The sequence below is a fragment of the Semicossyphus pulcher genome, unplaced genomic scaffold, assembly GCF_022749685.1.
Source record: "Semicossyphus pulcher isolate SPU_LCO1_2020_fin unplaced genomic scaffold, fSemPul1.0.p SCAF_1, whole genome shotgun sequence".
NCBI classification, from domain to species: domain Eukaryota; kingdom Metazoa; phylum Chordata; class Actinopteri; order Labriformes; family Labridae; genus Semicossyphus; species Semicossyphus pulcher.
Window position 1 is genome coordinate 18,419,046 of NW_027211603.1, and position 26,161 is coordinate 18,445,206.

At 42.3% G+C, this 26,161-nt stretch overlaps 1 protein-coding gene across 1 annotated transcript; it reads right to left on the reverse strand.

The window, feature by feature from the left end:
- Positions 1-1,959: 1,959 nt before the first annotated feature.
- Positions 1,960-13,557, reverse strand: sall1a (spalt-like transcription factor 1a). Its single transcript, XM_069664156.1, has 3 exons — positions 13,362-13,557; positions 4,668-8,077; positions 1,960-3,614 (listed from the first exon to the last, which is right to left on the reverse strand). Exons 1-3 carry the CDS (start codon positions 13,432-13,434, stop codon positions 3,174-3,176), a joined length of 3,924 nt encoding a protein of 1,307 aa, XP_069520257.1. The 5' UTR covers positions 13,435-13,557; the 3' UTR covers positions 1,960-3,173.
- Between the last annotated feature and the right edge of the window lie 12,604 nt (positions 13,558-26,161).

A 26,161-nucleotide genomic window follows, 5' to 3' on the forward strand; every position in this document is an offset into this window, starting at 1 on the left:
CTTACTTCAGGCCAAAGCCTCTAATGAAGCTTCAAGTGTACAGTAAGTGGACAGGAGTGGCTTCCAGCTAAAGAGAGTAATGTTTCTCTGCTGATGGTTCCCATCCTCTGCAGACGCTGCAGGAAGAGGCCATCAAGCCTTTTAGCTCAGAAAAGGAAACAAACAACCAACACTAAAAAAAACAGGAGGTCAAATTTTCAGGTTAAATCAGAATATGTAGGAGTTTGTGTGAAGATGTGAAGATGCAGCATGCATAACTGTCTCTATGAGTGTGTTTGTAATCTAAAGAGTACATAATCTCGGTGCCCTGAAAGCACATGTCAGTGTGTCTACAGAGCGGTGGATGAGACTCACAGCACCACAATAAATAGTGACAGTGAACAGGGCCGACTGGGACAGCCCCTCTCAGTCTGCAGCGATTGTGTTTCAGTGTGTTGGCCCGGCTCTTCCTGTGCTGCTCTGTGTTGTGGAGCAAAAAGCCACTGCTGGGAGCCACAGTGGAAGAGATCAATTGTACACATTCCTGCCACCTGAGATTCAAGTGTTTCTGTAATACTGCACAGCTCAATCGATACCCGAGCGAGGAAGCAGGGAGGAAGATCTCAGTCCATATAGTGTTTGGGACTGCACGCACAGAGATAAAGCATGTGTTTACTGCTGTTTACTTCTATTTACCACCTGTTAATAGCCAACCAAAAGACCTCATATTTATCTGAAAAAATTATAAAAATATCATTATTTATATTCAGTTAATTCAGACAAGGCTTTAACAGTTCCTGCAGTATTACTTTCATAATAAGTAATTTTGTAAATATTGAGTGTGTTAGTTTTTTTAATCTAGTTTTTATTTCATAATTAAATGAAACAAATTGATTATTAGAAATATCACAAATGATAATAATAAAATAATAATACTTACAAAACTAATACAAGAAATAGAGGATGAAACGCAGATATTTCCACAAAACCGGAAGTGAAAGCTGTAAATATGACCGAAGTATTTGTCATAATTAGCAGACTTATTTTTCTTTCTGTCTTTAAAGGAATCTCTCAGGAAGCCGATGCACAGAATAAACAGAGCTCGGGGAGCAGATGTGACGGTTAAAAAGAAAAACAGGCACTGTGGGCAAGGATCATTTAGCTTCCACGTCCTGAAATATAAAACGTAAATATTGTAGATTTCGGTAAAGAGGAGGAGGAGAGCGCCGAGGATGCTGAACACAAATGAACAGATCCTGTATTGCAGGATGTGCAACGATGTGTTAAATTAAATGCAGCTGTTGAAATACAAAGAGGAAAATTTCAGTTTGAACAAGGAAAAAAAAAAAAGCAAGGAAAATGCCCTCAAAGCCGTCAGAGGCTTTATCCGGATAACCGTGAGATCGTTTTGACAACTTCTTTCAGGGCAAATAATTAGATCGTTTCATCTTTTCAAATGAAACCTATATTTCCTTAAAAAGCATAAAAGGCCGTCTAAAGCTAATGCTAAATTAACTCTGCTTATATCTTGTGTCCAGACAAAATAACATATTTACCTCACTGGGACGTTTTTTCCCTCATTATAGTCGCGAACGTTTTAAATAAAATGCAGGAGGGAACAGTTTCATTTCCGCGTAAAATGCCTCGGATCTACTCTACTCCGCGGATTAGCGATTAATTGGCGATTTCAAGGATTGGTGATGGAAATTATGAGGTTAAACAGCGATCATAATTAAAATAAAAGGGCAGGGAAGCTCTCATCTTTTGCAACCTAATTCCGTTTCTGCTTCTGCTGCTAAGGAGAGCTGCACAACGGCCATGAGCAAGAATTATTTAAATGTAAAAAGTTACTTCAGTTATTTTTGCTCTTCTGTCAGAATGTCAATGCTTAAAGAGTGAAAAATAACTGTCAGTATATTTTCAATGATATGATAAAATAAAGTAGGGAATAAAGGCACACAAACACACATTGTTTCTTTTGGAAAACTGATGTATTTGATTATTAGAGTAAAGAATTACAGTATCTTAGTTGTTAGTAGGTATTAAAGTGTAGAGAAACTGGACCCATAAAGATCTTCCAACTTTCCAAGAAAGTGCATGTAACAGTCCGAAGGTTGTCAAACCCAATATATATTTATATTTATAAAAACACTATCATTTTGTCCCCTGGCCGTGATGGACTTCTCTTGTGTGAGCTGTATGTACATTTTCTTAAGAGGGAGTTTGTATTTCCACATCTGAACATATTTACAGAAGCTTCAACACAGAACTTTGCACTTGATGTCAGTGAGGATGCTGGGACATAGCAGCAACGTGGAAATCCAGCTGAGAAACTAAAGGAGAATCCTGCTCATTTGATTGGCTGTCTCAGTTCCAAAAACCAGTACAAAAGGCCAGACCGAATGTTCCCTTCTGTCTTGCTTTCAAAAACACCAAAATACGAGCAACAAAAAAAAGAGATAGAATGAAAGAAAAAAATGGAAGTAAACAAAAAGTAGAAAGTACAATACACAGAAACGTAACAACAAAACAAGTTAACACTAAAGAAACCCCTTAAAATGTAGCAAACTTTAATGTTTCGTCTCACTTAAATAGAATAACTGTAAATAGCAGTTGGAAAGAAAGGAACTACTACACATTTAGTCCCTTGCCTGAATTTAATAGATTTGCTTTGATGAGGGGAGGGTGGCTTGAACACACAGATGTTAGACCATCTACAGAAGATCAGTGTACATTATTTACAGCAAGTCTGTTTGCTTATTACAGGGCTAATGCATCACATGAACATTGACAGTTCGGTTATAGCTACTACAGACAGAAAATAACTTAATGCCAAGGTAAGGTTATCTACCCAGATATTCTAAGTTTCAAAAGCACATTTTTAAGCACCCATACATAACCATTCTGGCTTTAAAACAAACAAAAACCTAACTGTTAATGCTTCCACTTGGTTTCAAGCAAGGTTATAATCACTAATAAATAAGCTCCTTAAAACTATAACATGTACATTGTACAAAAAAAGCAACTTGTCTTCACACTCGTGTTCGTAAAGATTCGATGGCGAGCAAAGCAGTTCAGTTGATTTTGTCCCTGTTTTGTTCTCTTTCTTTCTCTTCTTCCGTGTGTGTCTACATATGTGTACAACATGCCCTTAGGCATCTTCATTTGTCTGGGCACAACTGAGGACATTCGCTCTAACTTGTGACAATTTCTTTATTGTCCTCCATAAAACGTGTGAATCGAAAGTGGGCCCCGTTCTCAGTGTTGGCCATTTTCTCCAAACCAGCAAGAGCCGCATTGGGCTCCATGCTGTGTAGCTTGTCTAGGCTGCCAGTCAGGCCACCAATGGGAGAGCTACCCCCATTACCCATACCGCCTGACATGGGTGGGATGCCTCCATTCTGGATGACAGAGATTTCATTCGTCTTCATTGCTAGGCCGTTGGAAAAGGCTGCAGCGTACTGGTTCCAGAAACTGGCCGGGTCTCCGTTGCTTGCCCTTGATGCCATGTCCTTCTGGAAGATCTCAGGAAACTTGACTGGGTTTGCACCCAAGAAGGCCATTGGCCCATCAACGGAGAGCCGGCGGCCCCGTCTGGCGGGAGCACTGTTCCACATGTGTGTGCCCATGTGAACCTTCACACAGAGAGGGGAGGAGAGAGAAGGGGATAAAAGGGGGGGAGGAGAGAGACAGAGCAATGAGAGGGATGAAAATTAGCGATGTTTACAAACTTGGCCAAGAGAGCTGCACATGAGATGATGCAATGGAAAAAATAATAATAATGCTTGACTCCAAATTAAAATAGCTTCACACCCTGGGTGCAGCAGACCAGTTAGTTGCCTGTGCTGTGAGAGGTACCAGCATGGTGTAAACATTTTTCTTTGGAATGACTGATACATGCTGTTTAATCTAACCTCTAATTTGCTCACCTCACAAGGGGGGCACAGAGCTTTAGGTAAAACTGAAATGTGCAGTTACATTGCTCTTGCCAGTATTGCATGTGACATTTCACTTTTGCCAATGCTCTTTCCGTGACAAAGACAACAATACTTTCCTACTTAATAATCCTTGAAAGACACATTGAAATAATTTTGTCTTGAAGTATTTTATGCACAACCTACAACAAAAACATAAAGAGACTTTCCTGTTTTTACTACAGTGGAGTGGAACTTAGTTTAAACCCAAAGCCAGGACTTGATTTACAATAACTTTAGGAAATTATTTATTAACATGTATCTGAAATTCCAAGCTATGTTTAAGGAATGACAGAAAAACTTTATTTTCTGTATTTAAATCACATGATTCCTGAAAGATTCTGTAGATCATTGTGCAGGATAATTTAATTAATCATTTAGGCCTGTGGCAGTTTTCATGGAATCTGTTACGGAAAACTACAAACTAACCTGGTGCACAATGACTGTCTCTGATAATTAACTTTGTGCACTGAGTCATTCTCGGCTGATTACACTCTAGAGTTTCTACCCAATAATCATATTTGTTGTGTGATTCAGCCTTTCCACTAAGTTAATATTTCCTCACAAAGATGTTCCTTTAATAAATTATACTACCCCTTAATTGCTAGTGCACTGACATGTTGTATAAAAACTAAATAACAGCTCTGAGACTCAAACACTGTCACGTACAAACTTTGGGGTGACTAACAGTTTTCTAAATGTTTCAACATTTACCTTGAGGTTTCCTTTGGTGGTGAAAGCCCGGCCGCAGATACTGCAGGCAAAGGGTTTCTCCCCTGTATGAGTTCTCTCGTGGATCTGTAGAGCACTGGAGGACGAGAAACACTTTCCACAGGTGTTGCAGAAGTGTTGCTTCGGTGTTCTTCGTGGTGGAGCAGCGGAAAGCACTGGGGAAGTGGAGGCGGATGATGTGACCAAGCCAGGAGGCATGTCCTTGTTTTCATGGTGGAGGCTATGGAAGAAGCCGTTGACCTCTGGTTTGTTGAGAGAGCCTACAGACAGGAGGGAAGGGGTTGGGCTGGAGGACAGGCTAGTGTTTGAGGGCTCAAAGAGCTGTGAGGGCAGGTCTCTCATTTGATGGGTTAGCATGTGCTGCTTGAGGTTGCCCTTGGTGGAGAAACCCCTGTTACAGGCCGTGCAAATAAATGGTCGTTCTTTGGTATGGCTTCGATAGTGAATGTCCAAGGCACTCTGACAAGCGAAGGTCTTCCCACAGATGTCACATGATGTGTTCTTGATGGTGTTGCGCTCACGGAAGGAGAATATCATGCCCAGGGGGTCTTTTGAGGGATTGACAGATGTCAGATCCAGGGCTCCAATGTTGGAGGGGTGAGGATGCAAGAGGCTTGCACTGGTGTGCTCAAAAGACAAGGCCCTCTGGTGCCTTTCTTCGAAGCTTGGGGATTTGTGTGGTTGTGGCTGCATGCTTGTGGGGGATGGCGCCTGCATGGAGGAGGTAGATTCTGACACAGCTGGACTCCCGGCACTTCTGCTTTCAACATCCCCTCCAAGAGACGAGGAGTCATTGGTGAGACAATCTCCTTCAACTAAGCCATTTACCATAGCCTTCATTTGGCTGACTTGTAGTGCCTCTCTTTCATTATTGTGGGCATTCTCTTGGCCATTTCTCTCTTGTCCCTCCTGGAAACCCATTTCGAGGGGAGCTGGGGAGTTACATAGACTGTCGTGAGAGGCATCAGCTGACCTTGGTGTGTCTGGCACACTGCTATCTGGGCCTTCCTCCATTCCTTCCATGTTGTCATCAGAGAAGTTATCAAGATCGTCAAAGTTTCTCTCCTCAAATGAGCCAGTGTCAGAGGCCATGGACTCTGGGTAACTTTCTGGTAGAGGGGTGTTTGGGATCTGCCCACCCATGTGCATGCGAATATGTTGCTGTAGAACAACAGCATTAGTGAACTTCTTCTGACAAATAGGGCAGGAGTGTTGGACTCTAAGAGGAGGCATGGCCCGATGGACGCTGTAATGAGTCTTAAGATTTCCCTTGGTGGTAAACGCCCTGCCACAGACTTTACACTTAAAGGGCCTTTCCCCAGTGTGAGTGCGATAGTGCATTTTCAAAGCACTCTGGCAGCTCAGAATGCGGTGGCAGATGACACATTCATTGGGATCTGTTACCTTCCTGTCAATGTTCTCCACTAGCTGCTGTAGCTTGGAGGTCTCCGACCCCTGGAGAGGATCCAGGATGCCGCCAAAGGGGAACTTAGCCTTGAACTGATCAGACATAAGAGGCATGAGTGGGTTGGTCATCATGGGTGGGCTGTTAGATGTTGTATAATCAGCAGTGCTCTCTGAGACAGAGCTCACATTTGTCATGAAGCCTGAGGAGTGGCTGCCTTCTTCAGTTTTCCCATTTGAGGTAGGCAAAGTTGCACCTTCACCCTCTTCAGACACTCCATCATTACTCTTAGCTGAAGGGTCAGCAGCACCTGAGTCACTCTTTGCAGTAACAGAAGGGCTTGTTATGGCTATTGAATTATCTTCCTTTTTGATGAAATGTGGCAGACTCGGCATGGTTGGTGGCAACAGCATACCGACTGAGGAAGTCAGAGTGGGCAAAACTGGTTTGCTGTCCAGCCAGCTGGTGACAGGTTTCTCAGGGGGCATAGACATGCCGTATGGAATGCCGGTGCTTGTTGGTATATTGTCCAAATGCTCAGGTACAGGGTAGGGATTCATCTGGATGTGTGGGTATTTTTCTTTATGTCGCTGAAAATGCACCTTCAAGTTACCACGGGTGGAGAAGCGGTTGCCACAGATATTACACTTGTATGGTCTCTCACCAGTGTGAGACCGCAGGTGGATTTGCAAAGCACTGTCACTCCCAAATACCTTGCCACAAAAACGGCACTTATGCTTGAAGAAAGCATCATCAGAGCTGCTCTTGTGTTCAAATGAGGTGACATTTGGCTGCTTGCCTTTCGTCCGCTGGGCCAAAGCTGCTAAAGAGTTGAGGTCCTCTACGGTGGTGCCAACACTGGGCAGGGAGCTGGAGAATATAGGGTTACCAGGTGGGGGCTGAGGTAGAAGGGGATTCACTGCAGAGCTTAACAAGCTACGCATTCCAAATGATGGCGTAGATGATTTAGCTAGTGAGGGGTTGCTAAGCTGAGAGTGGAGGCTGCTCATATGACTCGACCTCTTGTCAGAGGACTGGGCATTGACGTTTGATGGCCCCAGTGTGCTAATGCTCTGAGATGTCTCACTGCTGCTTGGGTTGGACTGAGGTAGCTGTGCCGCTGCAGCCAGCTGCTTTAGGCTGCTAATACTGGCTGACTGACTGGCCAGGTTCTGCGCTAGGCCTGCGGCTGCAGCCAGCTGTTGAGAGAGATGGGAGCTGAGTGTAGTCAGTGGGTTGGCAGCAGGCCCCATTGTGCCTGGAGCAGAAGTTGGGGGCACCTGCAATTCCGGGGACTGAGAGGCCAGTAGCAGTATCTGATGGCGAATCTGCTCTATAAGCTGCAGCTGATGGATCTGTTGCTGTTGTAGGGCTAAGAGCTGCTCCATAAGGGCTGGCACTGCCACTCTGGGACCCCCATTGGAACGAGCCTCTTGGGAGAATTGAGCTACAGCCACTTTGGTGCTCTGCAGGTTTTCAATTATGACATTGCTGTTGATCATGGAGAAGTTCCCCAGTTCAGTTAGGTTACTGAGCTGAGGTAGAGGGGCAGAGATAGCTGAAGTACCTACTGCAGGGCCAGAGGGGCCCCTGACACCATGGCTGCTTACTGTGGTGATGGGGCTCCCGCTCTCTGTATGACTGCCTTCCTCTTCATGACCACTGCTCATTCCAGAAACATCCACGTCCATGGAGTCGTCTTTTTCAAGAGTGTTGGTCTCCAAAAGGTCACTGCACTCTGTTTGATCAGTGTTATTAGCTGTGTCATTCATCTGCTCATCAGGATTATGGGGAGGAGACCCAGGTGAAAAAGTTCCGGTGGGGGAGACAGGATTTTCATTCACTATCAGAACTAACTGATTCTTAGTGCAATTCTTCTGGTGTTCCTCAAGATCTGATAGTTCAAAGAACTCAGCACAACATCTGCTACAGACGTGGGCGTCTGAGTCCTTGCAGGGGGGGTCCTCTGAGCAAAGTTCTGTGTCCCCTGAAAAAGAGGAAACAGAGGATTAGTGATTAGAAATGTTTTGCAGCTGAAGAAGCAGCTTTATCTCCTCAAATTCCATTGTTGTTAATCTTAAGTTAATCAGTTTTACACTTATCCCTTTGATGTGTTCACAAAAACAACGATCGAAAGGCAACAATAAGCCAACAGAAATGAGAAGAGGCTTTATTCTGTGCAGTGGCCTCAGAAACACTATAAGAGAGGATACAAAATCAATGGGAACTACTCAAATAATGTTTAAAAGTGATCTTTGAAGATTTACATCTGGGTTTCATCAGCCAAACCAAAGGTAATCATTTTCTTCAGATAATCCATCAAAATATAGAATAGAGTGAAGTGAGGACATCGGGTCTTTAATGAAATTTCATAGAAAGGCATTGATTTCCTATATTCCATGCCCTTCAAAGTCGACTTGTCCACTCGGTGCGAATCAAGCATTTGATGGACTTATTAGACTTTCAATTTGCTGTCAACTTTGCTCATTTTCAGCCGACTATGGGCATCTTGGACAGGTTATCTATGTCACTAAACTAATTTGTATCCACTCATGCTGCAGTCACAGTGCGACATGAACAACAGAGCCTGTGGCATCTAGGCGATTACGTGCACACACTAAAAACGACAAGCAAAACAAAGAAGGAAAAAAATGAAAGCGATTGCAGTAAACGGGTTCTTCTGTAACACATTAGAAAATTATTTGCCATGGCTCAACTGTCGACATTCTCATGGAAATAATACACAAATGTTTTGCAGCCATCAGATATTAGTTTCATAATTTTAAATAACCGTTGACCCCAAAGCAAACCAAAGATAACGCACTCAGCAGTAAATTATTCGAAGTAAAACTATTTGCTAAAATAAAAGACTTAATCAAAACTTATGCATACGAATGCATGCATCACAAACTTGCCAAAACTCAGGAACTGGACAAGCCAACTCACAGAACTAGCAATACAGACATTTTTCACTGAGAGGAAATTCAGTGACCGCCTTTGAAATGCGCACAGAAACAGGTTTTTTAATTTTCCATATTGATAAAAAGGGAGTGAAAAGGCAAAAAGACACCCTGCCCCCGGAGGCACTGCTCCAGACTTTCCATATTCTTTCCCCTCTTTGTCACACTAAAATCTCGCTGTTTAACATACAAGTTGATTTACAAATTGCATTTCTCTATGAATCCCTTTCATTGTGACTCTGGCCCCTCAACACTTTCATCAGGGCCAAGAATTCATTTGCAAATGAAACCCAGAGAAGTGCAGCCCTGCCCCACAGAGAGACAGGATGCCTTCCCATTGTTCGCGCAGCATGGGAGCGGCGGGGATCGTCGGCACAGCCTGGCCCTGCTCATCTCAGTCGACTCAAAGCAGATCCTGTTTAATTCAGGGATTATCTCCCTCAATGTTTCTCTGCTCAGAGACATCAGATAACGCAAAGTTGCCATGACAGTAAACCCTGGCCCTCACACCACCAAACCATGCAAACAGGGAAGACTCAACTTTAATGATAACTTTTCATGTTAAATCCCCCCAGACACCCCCAACCCCCCACCCGTCTACCTACACCCCGAGCGCTAACTTTGAAAAAATGTGTTTGAGTCGTAGTGTGAGAAATGTGCGGAAACACCTTTTCACTTTTCTCGAGGCTGACTGTACACAAATTAGTGTGAAGAAAAACCGAACAAATGACACTAAGTGGCGTGAAACTGGAAGAAAAACTTTTGTGATTAATCCTCTGGAAGATGCAGAATTAATAAATACATACGACTTGTGCGTGTGCGTATATGTGTCCATGCTCAAGTCAACACAGAGCATGAGAAAAGATACACAACTCACAATGCATAAACTATTAGAGAAATAACAGTGTACGCTTCAATCGAGTAACTAATAATTTCGCTCTTAAACTAACTCCAGTCAGGGCCTAAGGACGTTGAATTAAAATAATTTCTAAACAAAAATAATATTTTTTATAAAGTTTGCAATTTAAAAAAACCTACAGATCAATAGATCCTGAAAAATAATATTTTTAACATGTAAATGATAAAATTACTTATTAATAATTAAAATACCTGAATTAATAATTACAGAAAAAAAGAGAAAGAAGACATATTCCCAGCATAATCTGTGCATTTCTAATAAGCTAATAAAAGACCTGCAGCATAAATTATTTTAATCTCAGCTGTGCGATGCAGCAGTCTTCACCAACTAGATGCGAAGTTTGGAATTTGAAAGCAGAAAATAATAAAACCCTGACAGCTGCAAAAGAGAAGAATCATAAATCATCAATGACTACAATGTTTACACAGCTACAGATTTGCTCTTTCAACCGTGCAAGAACATGTTTTACTTTACATGACGACAAAAAAAATCTCAAATCAAATTAAATCGCAACTAAATCAATGCATGACTACAAATCCACATCAGACCAGTATAGCAAACAGCGCAGATTGTAGCATTAGGCTTAATTCCCAAAATAGCAAGGATTAACTTCGAATTAAAATTAAGATAAAGTCAAGCTGGTATAAAGATAGAGTCTGTAAAACTTGCATAGAGTCTCTATGAAAAGCACAATGTAAGCAGTGCACAGGGCTAAAGGGCGTCAGGAGAGACAAAGAGCAGAAGACAGAGCCTCAAAGAGAGTGACCAAAGTGTGAATATGAGAGCCAAGAAAGCGAGGATTAGTGGAAAAAAGTTGACGCAGAGCTTTGAGAGATCCTACATTATTTTTTCGTTGGGGGCCTCTGTGAGCCTCTTGACACTTGTAACTTCAGGAGGGCTTCTGCTCTCATCGTCTCCGGCCACTGAACACTAGATGGGGTTCCACTAAAACTGCCGACGTCCAGGACGAGACTCACATCTGAGAAGCTCTGCCCCGGTGACATGCTTAAAGCTCAAGGGGAGGGAAAAAAAGGCGAAGCAAGTCCTTCAGGCTACACCTAGACTCCCACCACATAAACACTGGCAAAGTGACAAGCAACTGCACTCTGTGTTTACAGGGAACAACAGTGCAAAGCGGGTTGCCCCTGCCAATCTCCCCTCTAGGGGGGCCACTCTGATAGGGCAAAAGGGGACGGCCACAACATTGATAAGGCCTCACACACACACACACACACACACTTAAATAAAAAGTGGAGGCCTTGCTGGGGAGCCTGCAGCTCCGATCAGCGGGGTCAATGGCGAGGTAGAGAGGAACACACGGGGCCCTGAACTCTCCTCACCTCCACACAGAGGGACACTGGCAAAGGTTAAAACAGCTCAACATCCCACCCTCTGTGGCTCTCGCCCCGACCTCCCAGTAACCGCGGCCCTCAGCATCACTGAGACTCAGCTACAAATACAATGACTTTCTGTTCTCACTTCCGGCTCCCGCAGAAAAACACATAGCACATTTGTTCGGGGCTGTCTCAGCTAAATACCCCGAAAAGCTAAAGACAACATGTCCATATCCTGATATTTACACCCTGGATATTTGCAACAGTTTTTACATTTGTCACAGTATTGCACATCATTTTTGATTCTGCAGTCCGCCTGACAGAAGGAACTCTTTATTAAGTGTATTAGATTTAAAGGAAAATGCAGAAATAACAGCAGTGAGGGATAAACTGTGTCGTGCATTAATCATGGAGTTCCTAAAATCACGTGAAATGAGCTGCAGATTTCTTTTCTATGCATGGGCTTTCTGCTGAAAGAAGCAAGTGTGCCTTTCAAATTACCTGCACATGCTTCACAGGCAGCAACTGAACACAATGTGGCTTTGAGAGTTTTAAATTGTATATATGATTTGCAGGCCTTATCCAGCAGGCCTATCGCACGCTACAAATATTTTCTCTTTTTATCTGCATGTTTAGTTCACTGCATGTCTTATTATTTGTACATTTTTAAATAATAAACATACTAAAGTTGGGCAGCAAAATCGGGTCACACTGCATGACAGATACTGGCGTTCTTTCAAATTAAGAACATTTTTTTAAATTACGAAATAATCATAATTATAAATAACTTTTATTTTCATGATGTTATTGAAAAGTCGGTCAACAAAAACACACGTTACAGCGCAACGTCCTGTTACGAAATGTGACTGTTATTGATCTCATTCCACAATCCTGCCATGTCGTTTTGTAATGTAGAAATGTTGTTTCGTGTTTTCAGCTAAAATAAAACCACCTTGATTTTTCTCGCGTGAATGCCTCTCGCAGGTCACTGTGACTCTGAGCTCCAGCACAGCCCTGGATTTTTCTCTTCTCAATGTAACTTTGTATAAAATTAATTCATGTTAGGCACAAAAGCACCGATAAAAGAGAGTGTTTCACTTTGTTTAAAAAAAAGAGTCATCACAGCTTTATTTTTAACAAAAGGCCAAAAATCACAAGAAGGCGCGAGCTTCTCTGGAAGTAAAATACGAGCTTATTTATCATCGCTGATTTAAGCCTGTAAATTATTTCTTAATAACACTGATATAGTGTGTTTGTGTGTGCGTGTCTCAGGGTTACATTCAACGTATTTATGCGGCTCTGAACAGAAAGAGTAAACGATGAGGATTCTCAGGATGTGTGTGTCCATTTGCTCTCTTTCGAGCAGTTTGCCTTCCTTTCTTTAACTTTTAACCGCAAAGCAAACAGGCCGTGACTTACTGTCACTGGTTTTGATAAAAGAGGGGAAATACTGAGCACTAAAGAGTGAAAGAGCAGGATCGGGGAGTTACAGTGTGCGGGACACAGGAAAAGTTTGGTTCCCGGCAGAAGCGACACGGTGCTCCATCTCCGCGCACAGAGAGGCGCTGAGCGCAGGAGAGACGCGGGGAGGACCGAAAACTAAACCGGAGACTCGTTACTGGAAAGTTCAACGTTGGGTTAAAAACTAGATTTAAAGCTGAATTGGCGACTAAAAAGTTGTGAAACTTTCAACACACACGCGCAGCGTAAACAGTAAGAAAAATACGCATTCTACATTTTGTTTAATCTAAAACATATTCGTCTTTTATATTTAAATTTGTATAATATCGAGAGTTCAGTCTTTAAAGAGGAAAAAATATGAAAAGTAACTTAATTTCTCTTTGAAGTGGAATAATGTAAATGTGAGTAAATCCTGAGCTTTACTTTAAGTATTACAGTAGGAGACGCAGGAATTTGCAAAGAAACAAACTAAAGTATAAAGTCCATTCAAAGTGTAAACTTTAACGTCAGCTGTGGCCACAGAAGCGATAAAACAGGATAAAAAGTGACACATTCACGCTGCCTGGATGGAAGCAGCGATAGTTCACTCGGACTCACCATTGTGCTCCGATAAGGGCAGATGAGGGTCGGATTGGAAGTGTTGCGGCTTCGCTTGTTTCCTCCGCGACATGCTGGCTGGCACATCAGCAGGCGAAGAATAAAAAAATGACTACAAAACCTTCTCAAAAATTACGTAAATCGAGCCCATCCACCGCGCATGTGCCGCGTTATGATTATCAATAATGCTCTGCGATTAATCATACGGGGGAGGGGAGGGGGGGCTTCTTTGAAAGGCGATTGGCACCTCGCCAGCCCCCCTCCTATTCAAATGAAGTCTCTTTAATCAATTAGCTCCTGATTTGCTGGGGACTCTTGTCTCTCTCTCAGCTCCCACCCAATGAGTTGATCCGTATGGGGAAGAAAGGCTGGGTTTTCCAAACTCCCTTTAGATACGGTTTAACCCCTTCTGTTAGCCAAGTCAACGCTTATCTTGACTGCTACAGGGGAATGTCAGCGTCTCGAGTCAATGCCTGCGACAGTATCTTTCAATCTCTCACATTGATCAAGCAGCGATCACAGTTTTTCTTTGCTTCTTCTCCTCCTGTAGATGAGGACAGATTGGACACTCGCAACTCAAACCTCCGCGAGCTCCAGCCAACTTTCTTCTTCTCTCTACAACTCGGTAGTCCGTCCTCCAGCTCTTGCATTCAGATCGCTGTAGTTCAGCTCTCGCGCTGCACACCGACACCTACTCTCAGAAGAGTTTCTTCAATCGAGGCTCCCGGTGCGCTAAAACGCAGCGTCGCGCGAGCATGTTCCGTGCGTAAATGGCACCGGTACGCGTTCCCAAAAGTCCACAGTGTGTTCCGACGTCCAAATCAGTTTCTTTTGATTGTTATTAGTCGAAAGGGGGGTCACTTACTAACACGTTTTCATCACACACTGCATTCCGCGAATAAACAAACTTTGAGGGCCCGTGCTGCACTGGGGAAATATGGAGCCCGGCCCATCGAGGATCTGATTGGTCACCGGGCTATTCAGTCATTCTGCCATTCACCTCCACCACCCCCTCCCTCCCTCTCTCCCTCCACCTCTCTCTCTCTCTCTCTCTCTCTCTCCCTCTCTCTCTGTCTGATTGCGCACAACAGATCCAAACGCTTCTTGCGCACCGGGACGATCAGTGGTAAAGACAAGAGAGACGAGTCTGTTCAGCTGAATGGGAAGAAATAAAGCTTTTCATTTCTTCGCTAAACTTTTTTTTTGTTTTCTTTTCAGCGAAGTCTCTCATATCCACATCATTCGGACCCATCTACGTTTCACCCCATCCATTTAACTATTATTACAAAAACTTGTTTTTCATTATATCGCAAACAGTGGGATGTTTGTACAGTTACACCAGTGTGAAGCATGATATCGTCACACAAACGGATGTTTTGGAGGCATTTTATTAACTTCGATTTTCGATGAATGCGAGTTTTTTTTTAAACAGAGCAAAAACACAATTTATTAACCCTTTAAAATTATGGATCACACAATTATTATAATTATTATCATCGCCCTAAATAATGCACTAACAGGCGTGCGCCTTCAGTGGGGATGTTTTAAGAGGGCAAGAGGTCCCACAGGAGCTTCACGTGCGCGCTGAGTCGAGTAGATTTATTGGGTGAAAAAGATAAACGAAGCTCTCAGTCGGGCTGATTTTGAGAAATGAAGATAATAATGTTACTATAGGTGATGCCTCGGATGCCATTATTTTTCACTGAATATTTAAAGAGCGGCTGCAGGCTAGATGGATCTGGTCCTCTCTTGTGTCAGCTATCTTTTAGTTTCGACTAGCCTTACTATTTACTTATTCATGAAAAAAGAAAGAGCAGGAAAAGAGCAGGGGGGAATCAAAGACTTCTGATGGCTCCACTGATCGCTTTTATCAGTGTATTATGTCAAATATTAAACTGATATATTTGTGTTTATATAAGTGTGCACGTAATAGAATGAACTGTCTCCAAATTTGACAATGGAACCATATCGAAATGTAAACCGTGACTAACACGAACAGCAAATGATCATTAAGAGGGGAAACGTGCATGTGTGTGTGTGTGTGCCGTTAAAAAGCCCATGCAATTATGTGCACCAAACTTGAAAATGCTGGGAGAGGAAAAAGGGGTCTGCAATATTGTAATGTCCCGGGCGGGAAAATCAATGGCCAGTTAATTGATGTGAGTGTTGGTGTGAGATTGTAAACAGGGTGATTTGCAGCCCAGCCGAGCGCGAGACGTTTTAAATGGGATTCAGTCGGGACGGTGAGGATACAGTGTTCACGATCATGCGCTGAATGACACACGCGGACACAGTTTGGGGACCCGGCACACTCAGAGAGAGCTCCTGGAAAAGTTTTCAACACAGACGTTTAATAGTTCTTAAGCCATTAAGGTGAAACTAGCTGGACTTGTTGATGCTAATTATTATTCATAATATTTAGCAATTAATAAATTTCAATGTGGACAGCTTATTGCTTTGAAAGAGGAAATTTGGGGGGTTAAAGGAATGTTTTCATCCAAATATTTAAGATTTAAAAGCAGAAATCAAACAGCTTTATTATTATTTTTATTATAAATTATTATTTTTAATTTATTTAAATATTATTAAAAAGCATCACATGAAGACTCATTTTCCTGCAGGTTTCTATCAGTCAATGGAAAAGAGTGACTGTTCTCTGCTGGAGAAAATGACAGAAGCCTTTGGCGCATAAAAAGTGCGCATTAGTCTTTTTACGCGCAATCAATGCTGTGCGCAACATATCACAGAAGGTCCGGCCCGGGTGCCATCACTCACTATTATCACTGACATCCCATGATTGATCATAGAGCGGAGAAACACTGCGCGTTTAACCGCATAATGTGATAGTCCGGGCGGGGAATCTCCCGGAGCCGAGCTGTTAGAGATCCTCACACGGTGGATTTGTGAGCAGAAAGCCCCTCTTCTGTGTGACACCGCATTCAACACGTGGTGGGTTTCTATTCACGGTCCTGCTCCTGCTCGACGCGATGCCTAAAGAATTACAACTAGCTGGATCGGGCCTTCATCTGGGTCAGCTGCACGTGTGTGTGTGTGTGTGTGTGTGTGTGTGTGTTAATGGGAGCCCAAATGGCACGACGAGACAATGTGTAAAACTTATCTGGGTTTAGCGTTTAAAAGGATGCATAGACTCTGTCTGCACTATGTTAACACAGGCAGAGGACTTACTCACTTTCTTACAAGACTGTTGTATCATTGTAACACACTCATTATTTGTTTGGTCTGATTTAACATGCCATCAGAGATACAATTAAAGGCTCTTTGATGGAAATTACTTATTAAAAGTTCTGGCTGTTGGATTAAAAGAGGCCTTACATTTTAATAAAACAAACATTAAAATAATGTCAGCAGACACATTCGGTTAAATGAAAAGATCTTTTAAAATCAGGCTAGAAGTATATCTGTCATATCAGAACAGTATTTCTGATGAACAGTAAATGCTGAAGCGTTTGACCCCACTCGTTCCCAACACAAATATCAAGAAGTGCATGGCCTTATTCATGGCATGCTGACGTCTTGCAAAAGGATTAGCAGCTTGATTAAAGGGATTGTTGTAAGCTGGCCTCATGCTCAAAGAAATAAAGAAATAGGCCCACATTTTCCTAAGTCTCACACACACACACACACACTGTCTGTATGACTCCTAATAACAGCGTGCAGCTTTCCTCAAGTTGTCCAACTTTAACAATTTACAGTATGTTAAACGATCTTACTCTACTGAAATATAATATTTATATTGATTTATAGGAATTCTTTTTAAAGATGAAATTATCATACATTTATAAATTGCTTTATATGTATATATGAACTGAAGTCACTCTGTCTCCAGATGATCACAAAGTGGCATTTCCAGCTCTGTTTTGCCCCTAAAGAAAGCCCTTTGAAAAATCGCCTGCATTAAAATTCAGTACCTGCAGCAGCAGAGAATAGCCTCCATTAATTAAGAGATCAAACCCTTTCTATTGTCCTCCAGCAGCACTGCCACCACTTGTCCCACAGATCGCCCCCCCCTCCCCACACGCCTATTGTCCCCCACCCCTGACAACTTCCTGCAGCATCACCCCGTATCAATGGGCCGTGTTTGTTTTTACATTATCTCAGCTGCAGTTACAGACACCCCCTTTCAATCCCGGCGTGTTTGAGGGAAAACAAGCAAACAGTCAGGAGTGTCACAGAGGTGCGAGAGGTCACCGGCCTATCACACACACACACACCGGGTCTGCACTGTGTGTGTGTGAGAGGCTGCATGGTACACTCATCTGTGACACACACACGAGCGCACTCTGTCTACTCTGCGCAACTCTGTGTGCTTATCAGCTGTAGCTGCACAGGTACAAGTGTACAAGTGTGAAGAGATGTGTGTCAAAGTGCCTCTGAGTAACAGTGTCGTCCTCACGATATTATTAAGAGAGGCAGCAGTGTCCTACTGACTGGTGTAACTGTGAACAAGGAACTACACTGCTGTGAAGTTTAAAAACACTGGTACACTTTAAAACTGTATATAATGAATACAAATTATAATAAGTTATTTAACTTGCTGTAACCTGTACGATATGAAAGAGGAAGGCAACCCAATTCTTAAAATATTAGTATGACTATGATTTTGAATGTGGGAAACAAACAACAACAATAACAAAATACATCATTTTAAATTGCAAGCTATAAAATATCTATTAAAAGAAATAATCATAAATATATCTGCAGTTTTAAGATATAGAATGGTAAAACTGAATTTATGCTCACACACACTTACAACAGTAAATATACCTAAACTTTTTATTCTGCAAGTTTTATCAAAAGTCTGTTTCTGTTTCTCATTACTCAAAGCCGAACCCTTATTTCTGACTAGACACTCACGTTCACAAAAAGCTTCACTTGATTGTATCTGATTAAACACGCATGCTCCACTTGCATTAGCGACAAACACCATTGTACTGGACAACCACCAAGACGCCTTTTTTAGCTCCGTCGCATTCTTTAAAAAAGCACATTCTGCTTTCACGTGACATTGACGGATGATATTTGGATGAAGAGAGATGCTTAGCTCGTTAGATGTTTCACAGAACGGAGCCGGATTACGCCGACACAAATCACTGAGACTGGAGGTTACAGAGGAACTGAGCGCTCCAAACATCTTGAAGAAATTACACACATCACCCCCTGAAAGCTGAGTGTTTATGTATTTTTAAGAACCTGGAAGCAAAACTAAAAATTACACATTGAATTATCCCTGCGTTACTTCACACGCTCATAAACACAGAACATACAGAGAATATACACATGTGATGTCTGCATCACGCCGTGCGAGCGGTGCAGCCACACAACAAAGCAGGTAACCGCCAAGCGAGCAGACGCAAACACACACACACATTCTTACAGTAAATACGGCCACAAAGTTGAACCATATCAAGCGGTTTATTCGCAGTAACTCTGGGCACAAGATGTTTATCAACTGCCGCCAGACAGCTGTGTTGGCCAGCAGTTAACTGTGTCTCAGACAGGCCCTTATTACTATTGATAGTTAGCATCAGTGTCCCGGCTGAGAAATGGGGCTGCTGTGGGCAAACGCAAGCTATTGATCTGCAGCTTGTCCCTGACCTGCCTGCAGCTAGAGGGGAGGAGAGGGAGTGGAGGCAGGGTGGAGCCTCCGCGACACTCCCAGTATCTCCGTCTGGCACCTGTAAGGGCTGCTGGTGACTGTATTCGAGAAGTTATCACCCCCTCAGGTTGGTGATTGTATTTAAAACAATTCAGTTACAGTGGGGTTATGAAAGCTGTCGCACTCGGAACAAAGACGGTCACTCATTTCACGTCAGTTTGTACATCAGCGACAGCAGATATTTGTATTTTACTACCAAATAAAGTTCCTGCAGAATTCCTACTTCCTCACAGCCTCCTCTTCCTCCTTATCTGATTATGTATTGATTTATCAGCTGAAATAATACATTTCAATTTGGCAGATCGTGCACTGATCGTCTGCAACTCATCAAATAGCTCCTACAGTTGACACTTTTCCTCCTGAATTCGCCTCCATATTCCCAATAAAAAAAATCAGTGCTAAATATGACGCCTTTCTGTACTTAATTGCTCTTTAAAACAAGCACAAACACACATTAGACTGCGCTGAGGTTTCTGTGGTTATAAATCAGCAATCTTTTGGAAAGAACAGTGTTGCAGCCTCGATGTGAGGTCCTCTCTCGTGTGTTTGCATGTGTTCTTTAGCTTCCCCGTGACCACACAAGAGAGAGCTTTAAATGTATGTTTGTGTGTGTGTGCGTGTCAGAGGAAGTCTCTGCGTGCATGTCTGTTTTTCTAAAGTTTGTTATTTAGCTATACCAGGTGACCACAAGGTAAGATATGGAGGGTTAAAAATGTCCACAGTGCGGCAGGAATTCAGGACGTCTTTAAAAGTAAGAGAGGTGAAACGTGACGTTGTTGCACACCCTGTCTGCACCGAGGAGGAGAAGTGGGGTGAAACCCGCCTGGGGGTGAAAGAAAGAGGGGGTTGACGTCGGGCTTGTCAGTCTTTATTTACCCCACTTGTAGAAGTCAAGTCGGATACGGGACGTCGGAGAAGTCAGGTCCCTGATGACTAGCGAAAAGACTACCTGGGGGGTAAACTCACTGAAGTTACAGCACTGCCACCACTTCCTCTATTTGCTTCTTTCTTTTTCCATCTGTTTCTCTCCACGATGTTGTTTTCGACTTCTTCGCCTTCTCTCACTTCCTCTCACCTTTGAACCAGATCTTTTATTGTTACATCGGCCAAAGCATTGTGTTAGTTAACAATTTCAGACAACTGTACTTTTTAAAATAGTTTTTTCTAACAGACAGCGAGCAGTGTCGAGCAATCAACCACAACATGTAGAAAAGAGTGTGCATGCATTTATGTAAAATGCCTGGAAGCTCGCTACTTAAGCGCCCACTCCTGACTGCGTGTGTCAGTGTGTTTTGTGTGTGTGTGTGTACGGTCGAACTCTTTCTCTCTTAGCTCATTTAGGCTTCAGGTCAGACAGAATGGCAATCAGACTCTCTCCCCTTTTCCCTCTGCTTCCTACCTCTTGGCTCGTTTTGCACGAGGAGTTGCTGCTTTTTAAAGTCCCATCAAAATGTCTGGCGAGGGGACACGGCACAGATCTCCTTACCTTTTTTCACAAGGCCCCTGTGATCCACCCACCCGTCTTTGCTGATCTGACATTATCCAATATTTCTGTCTCTCAGAGACTCGGGCGTCAGAAAGTTAGGTTGTATCTCTTGTCCAAAATCTGTGCTCCAGGTAGGCTATACGTAATAATCAGTCAGACAGACAGCAGCACACAGACACTCACATGCATGCATACTGACTCACATACACACTGTGACACACACACACAAACACACACAGGACTCTTTTCAAAGAAGTTTGCTTTTTTTATTACTTCCTTTCCCATTCAGCGGCCTCCCCACTTTTCCAGAGTGCCCTGGGTGTGCAGTGAAAGAGCCGTGCTTATTATGTGCTCCGGGCTCTCCAAACCCAGCTTTGTTTTGTCCAGATAGCTGGTTCTCTCTCTCTCTCTCTCCCTCTCTCTCCTTCTCTGTCTCTCTTTAATATTCACAGTAAGAGTCTTGGCTCTCACAAGACGGCTGTTTTCCCAGTTTTCTCCCCCGCTAACAGCCAAGTGTGGCCCCTGCGAGTGTAAACATGCAGAAGGGAGGGACATCTCCTGACAAACATCTCCAAGGATGTGCCACCCTGCCCAGTGTCATTCATTCCCTACCTGGCACCGAAGCTAAACTGTTAACACCAACATGTGAGCGCCCAAACCCTACAGGCCTGCCAGCGGCTGCACATGCCTGCTCTGCCGAAATCCACACCACACGCACATCTGCTCTCAGCACAAAAAGGGATGCAGCATGAGTGCATCATTGAATGTTTGTGTTTCTCAACAATGCTGAAAATGCAGAGCTGTCTGTGGAACTTCGCTTAATATCAACTTTCTTAATTGGTCAATTTTCCTTAAAGTGAGAAATATCTTTAAAGAATTTCAGCACTTATAAATCTAATCCAGGACTTTATATCATCATCATCATATACGCTCGATCTGAGTACTTCTTGTATTTCTCCCTCAACAGGGCTGGAGGTCCTGGCGGCCTTGTGTGTCAGCATTGTGTCAACGTAAGTAGTGAATATGTCACCATGACAAATTCCTCTACATTCATTGCACTTGGCAGTTAACGTAATTCTCATTTGGACTTTAACGTCTTCCAGTGGTCCTTTGTTTAACCAGGTGGCTAACACAACAGCCACCTCTCACTGATTGACTTGCACCCACTGGAGAAAATTGTCATTACAGTGTAGCCCAGTATATCCCAGTGGCAGCACAGCACTAGCAAACAGTATGAATTAGGAGTGGAGCCTATACTTAAACAGGAGATCACTCCAAACATTGATAAGGCAGCGCACTGCATGGCAGTCAGACCCCTGGTGATGTTAACAGCACTCTGCTATTATCGCAGGTGTGATCGCTCACCAGCCCACAACCACATTTACATCTTAATTACCAGCCTAATCAATGGGGTTGCACTCTGACTTCATTTGTGACATTCATGAAACCTCATTTAAGACGTAAGAATAGGCAATCGTAAGTATTGGTGCTAAGAGAAAAGCACCTATTTTCAACAGGAGATAAAAGGTAACAAAGGAGATAAAAAAGGGGCAGACTGAATTCTCACAGGCATGATCACGCGGCACTGTGGGGTTGACAAAGTGAGCGCCGGGAGATATTTATGATAATTGCACAGTCCTCCCAAAATGACAAAGCAAATTGGTGAGACGTGCAGCATATGACAGAAAACGGATGGCTTGCGGGACTTGAGCCGGGTGATTTAAATGGCAAGTGATTGAACAACAAACTCGCATTAAGACCGTATTGATGAGTTCAGTGTTTCATTTGGGATCAATAAGACGATTGGTAGAGGCCGAGGCCAATACATGCAGCAGGGAGAGACTGCAGAGAAGAGAGAGAGAGGGAGAGGGATGAGAGCGTATTGAACCGCTTCACCGTAGAATAGAGAAGGTGCAGGGATTTGTTTACCTAACAGGAGGCCTTGGTGAAAAGTCTTGCAACATAGGGTACTTCATGTAAGGATGAGGGGTTTACTACAGTGTGGTGGCAGGATATAATCACACTAAGAATAAGCTAAAGCAACAAACACAATGTTATATTTTGTAAGAATCACAAACAACATGATCTGGATCTTGACCAGGGATCAAAACCAGGGGTAGCCTGATAATGAACTCAACTTAAAAAAAAAGACAAATCATTATGTGATTAAAAAGTTCAGCCTTTCAAAGAGCAATGATTTATGACAAATGGATTACAAGCTGGTTTGAAGCTGCCTGTCTGTTAGTGTTAACACATAAACAAAACATGTTGCAACTGAGTGATTAAAAACATGTTAGCAAGAGAACAGTAAAGTTCACATAGCCTAGTTTGCTTAAAGTAATTGAAAAATATAAAAAAAAATGATTCGCTTAAATTACGTGGAATTGAAAACAAACTAGCAAACAGTCATGCACAAGACCTTGATAGTTATTTATCTGTAAGTAATGGATACAGTTGGAATAGTTAGCTAGCTAGCAGAAGCCTAATGAATAATTGGTTACAATACTTTTAAACACTTCAAATAGTTAGCTAAACGTAACCGGTAAACAGTTGAAAAGTAGCAACCTTAGCTAGACGTAGGCTAAACATAGGCTAACTGATAGTCATTGGAAAAAGTTAGCTAAACATAACTAAAATGGCTACAGTTGAAGCAGTTGGCTAAACATAGACAAACTGATAGGGGACATATATGATATAAATGATATTGCTACAGTGTAAACAGATAGATAAGTGTAGGTCAGATAATGCAGTTGAAAAAGTTAGCTAAACATAAAGGATATGGCTACAGTGAAAACAGTAAAGCGAAATGTAAGCTAACTGATATACAGTTGACATCGTTAGCTAAACGTGATTAAGAAAACGATGAAAACTTCAAGATTCTGCCGGTCCAAGCTGGAGTAGCTTGATTACAAACCTATATGTTGAAAACTTAACTGACACAAAATATTGCAAGATTGTCTACTTTTAGATCATTACTGGTGTTAAATGAACTCCAGTAGGCTCTATAATGTATTCCTTAGAACACATTTTGAACATCACATTTTGAGGATGCATGAGCTCAATTGATAGGACTTTGACAAAAATGGTTGCGAATCACAGATGTTGACTATTGGACATGCTGTATTTGATTTGCACTGTTAAGGCCTTTTCCCCTTACACCTTTTTTAAGAGTGGGAAGTTATAAGCTTTGCTACTTGTGAAAAAGAGAAAAAAAATGAATTGTGAATATTAATCTAAACCCGGTTCAGTTACAGCAGGCGGTATGGGTAAGAGGCCGAGAACTGTAAAGCTCAAGCAAATCACAGCTGTGTCATCACTCTCCTCCCACAGTGTGACAGATGATGCTAACAATGAACATTTCATCTTCAGCCGCACCACAAGCCCCTATACGACAGAGATGAAGTACATCCGGAGAGATGAATTACCGCGCAGTGATTTATCATGACAGGCCAATAGGAAAAATACAAATGAACAATTAGCAAATTTAGCCTTAATTAACCGCTCCCAGACAATAGATGAGCTTGTAATGTGTGTATGAACATGCTCCAAAACAGTCAAAGCTCAAGTCTAATCTTCGTGCAGTTTGTAGAATATTACACTGTTAATTAGGGCTAATTGAATAATTTCCCTCTCTGCGTAATGATAATGGATGTCAAACACTGAGGGGCTATCTTGATTAGGCAGAGTGTTTTGAATAGAGGGTATCAGGCTGAGGAGGAAAGCTGAAATTCCCATACAAATTAAACGGAAATCCAAATGCATCCTTTAAAGCAAATATGTGTGAATGAAGGCACAACATGGTAATTTATCCTTAAAAACAGGGCGTTTATTTCTTCTACATTATTGTAGTGACAGTGTTTTGTGTTCTGCGACAAAATAATAGTCTTGAAATTAAATGTATCAAACTGATGCAGTAAAAATCAAGAGAATTATGGACTGTCTGGCTTGTGTTGTTTGCCTCATACTCCTATCACATGTGTCCTGTTCTAAGTCTGCACCAGATTTGGGAACACGCTGTTTCCCACATCGTCTCCTCATGAGTGATAATGCAATTTAGCCGGCAATACAATACCATGTGCGACCTGGATAACATGCAGCCCTCGTCTAACACTGGCTTAAGAATTAAGACCCACAAGATCTTCGTTGTTAAGACGCACGCAAACACACTCACAAATACACACACATGCAACGGCTACAAATTAGGACATATCTCATAATTCAATGTCAACAAATCCAATTGGAACCAGGAAAACTCAATTTGTCCCGAGCCCCTGAAATAGTGAGCTCATTGAGTAGAACTTCTAAAAATATTAAGCGTGGGTAAACAAAGTATTTTCCTGTTTTGACACTGTGCCAAAAAGTGTGATGTTGAAAATGCAATAATGTGTGGCCCTAATGCTGATATAAGAATAGCATCTTCATTGCCAGAGACACTGCTTGATTAGACGCTACAGTAAGGTGATGAGTTTTACTCTCTGACTGAAAACGCCACGTTGCTGCTCATACAGAGAGGTAAAAAATAAGAGTTTGAGTATAAGAGAAGAATTATTTGTACCATTTTCCTTAAACAATATCACATATCCTGGACAGTTATTTGTGCTTCTGTGCACGCGCCTGCAAAGTGTGCATGTGCTACGGGGAAATAGGATGATGCCATCATCCGGGGAGTTGACAGCAAATATCTGACTAACAAATGATGATGTGAATACATGAGCTCACAAACCTATAAATCAGTCGTCCCCCCAACAAATTAATAGAGTTCACAGTTGACAGCAGAGGGAAAAATGTAAATTATGTTTGACAGGGAAACTGCGTGAAAACTGGAGGGCAGTCTGTTTTTGATTTTTGTTTTCAGCAAAATTATTAACTTCACCTTTTGGATAAAAGAGATTTTACATGATTTAACACAATTGCATTTTTTTTGGTACCTTGACAGAATGTTTAATATATCTTAACAATATGGGGAAAGTAACGTGACATTTTTACAGAATTGAAAATAAAACCCTTTTAATAAAAGTCCTCTCATTTTTAAAATGTTATTTAGTATAGAGCGCTTGCACCTCCGTGCATCCGCATCACATTACAAACACCTCCGAAGACAGCGCAGACTTATTGTCAAATGGCATGAGGATGACAGCCAAGATTAAGGAGTTAAAGTGTGTAGAAAGAATAAAAAAGAGACAGCAGAAAACAAGAGAGAAAAGAGGGGGAGGATGGGATGAGGGCTAAGTACCAGGGAGCGTGTCAATGTGGGGGGCTAATGGTGGGGGTACCAAGGTTGCAAGCAATTTCTCTTTGTTATCAAGTGAAATGACTCTGCAAATATGACAATAAATCACAGCGGAAATCAATCTGAGAGGAGGCGACTGTGAGCCACTGATAATGCATCAATCAATATTTAATGTTTAGACTTTAATTAATCCACAGGCGCCAAGCATTCTTTAAGTGACAAAGGGGGTGGAGAGGGGAAAAAACGAGCGGGGAGTGCTTTTGCATAGAATAGCTCTTATATCAAACAGAGACACTGAGCTGCCCCATCAGTCGCTTTCCCACAGCTTCCCCGTGTTTCTTTATCACCTGTTCTCTTATTTACGGCAGCTTGATGCAGAGGACAATCAAAGAAAATGTAAGGGTTGG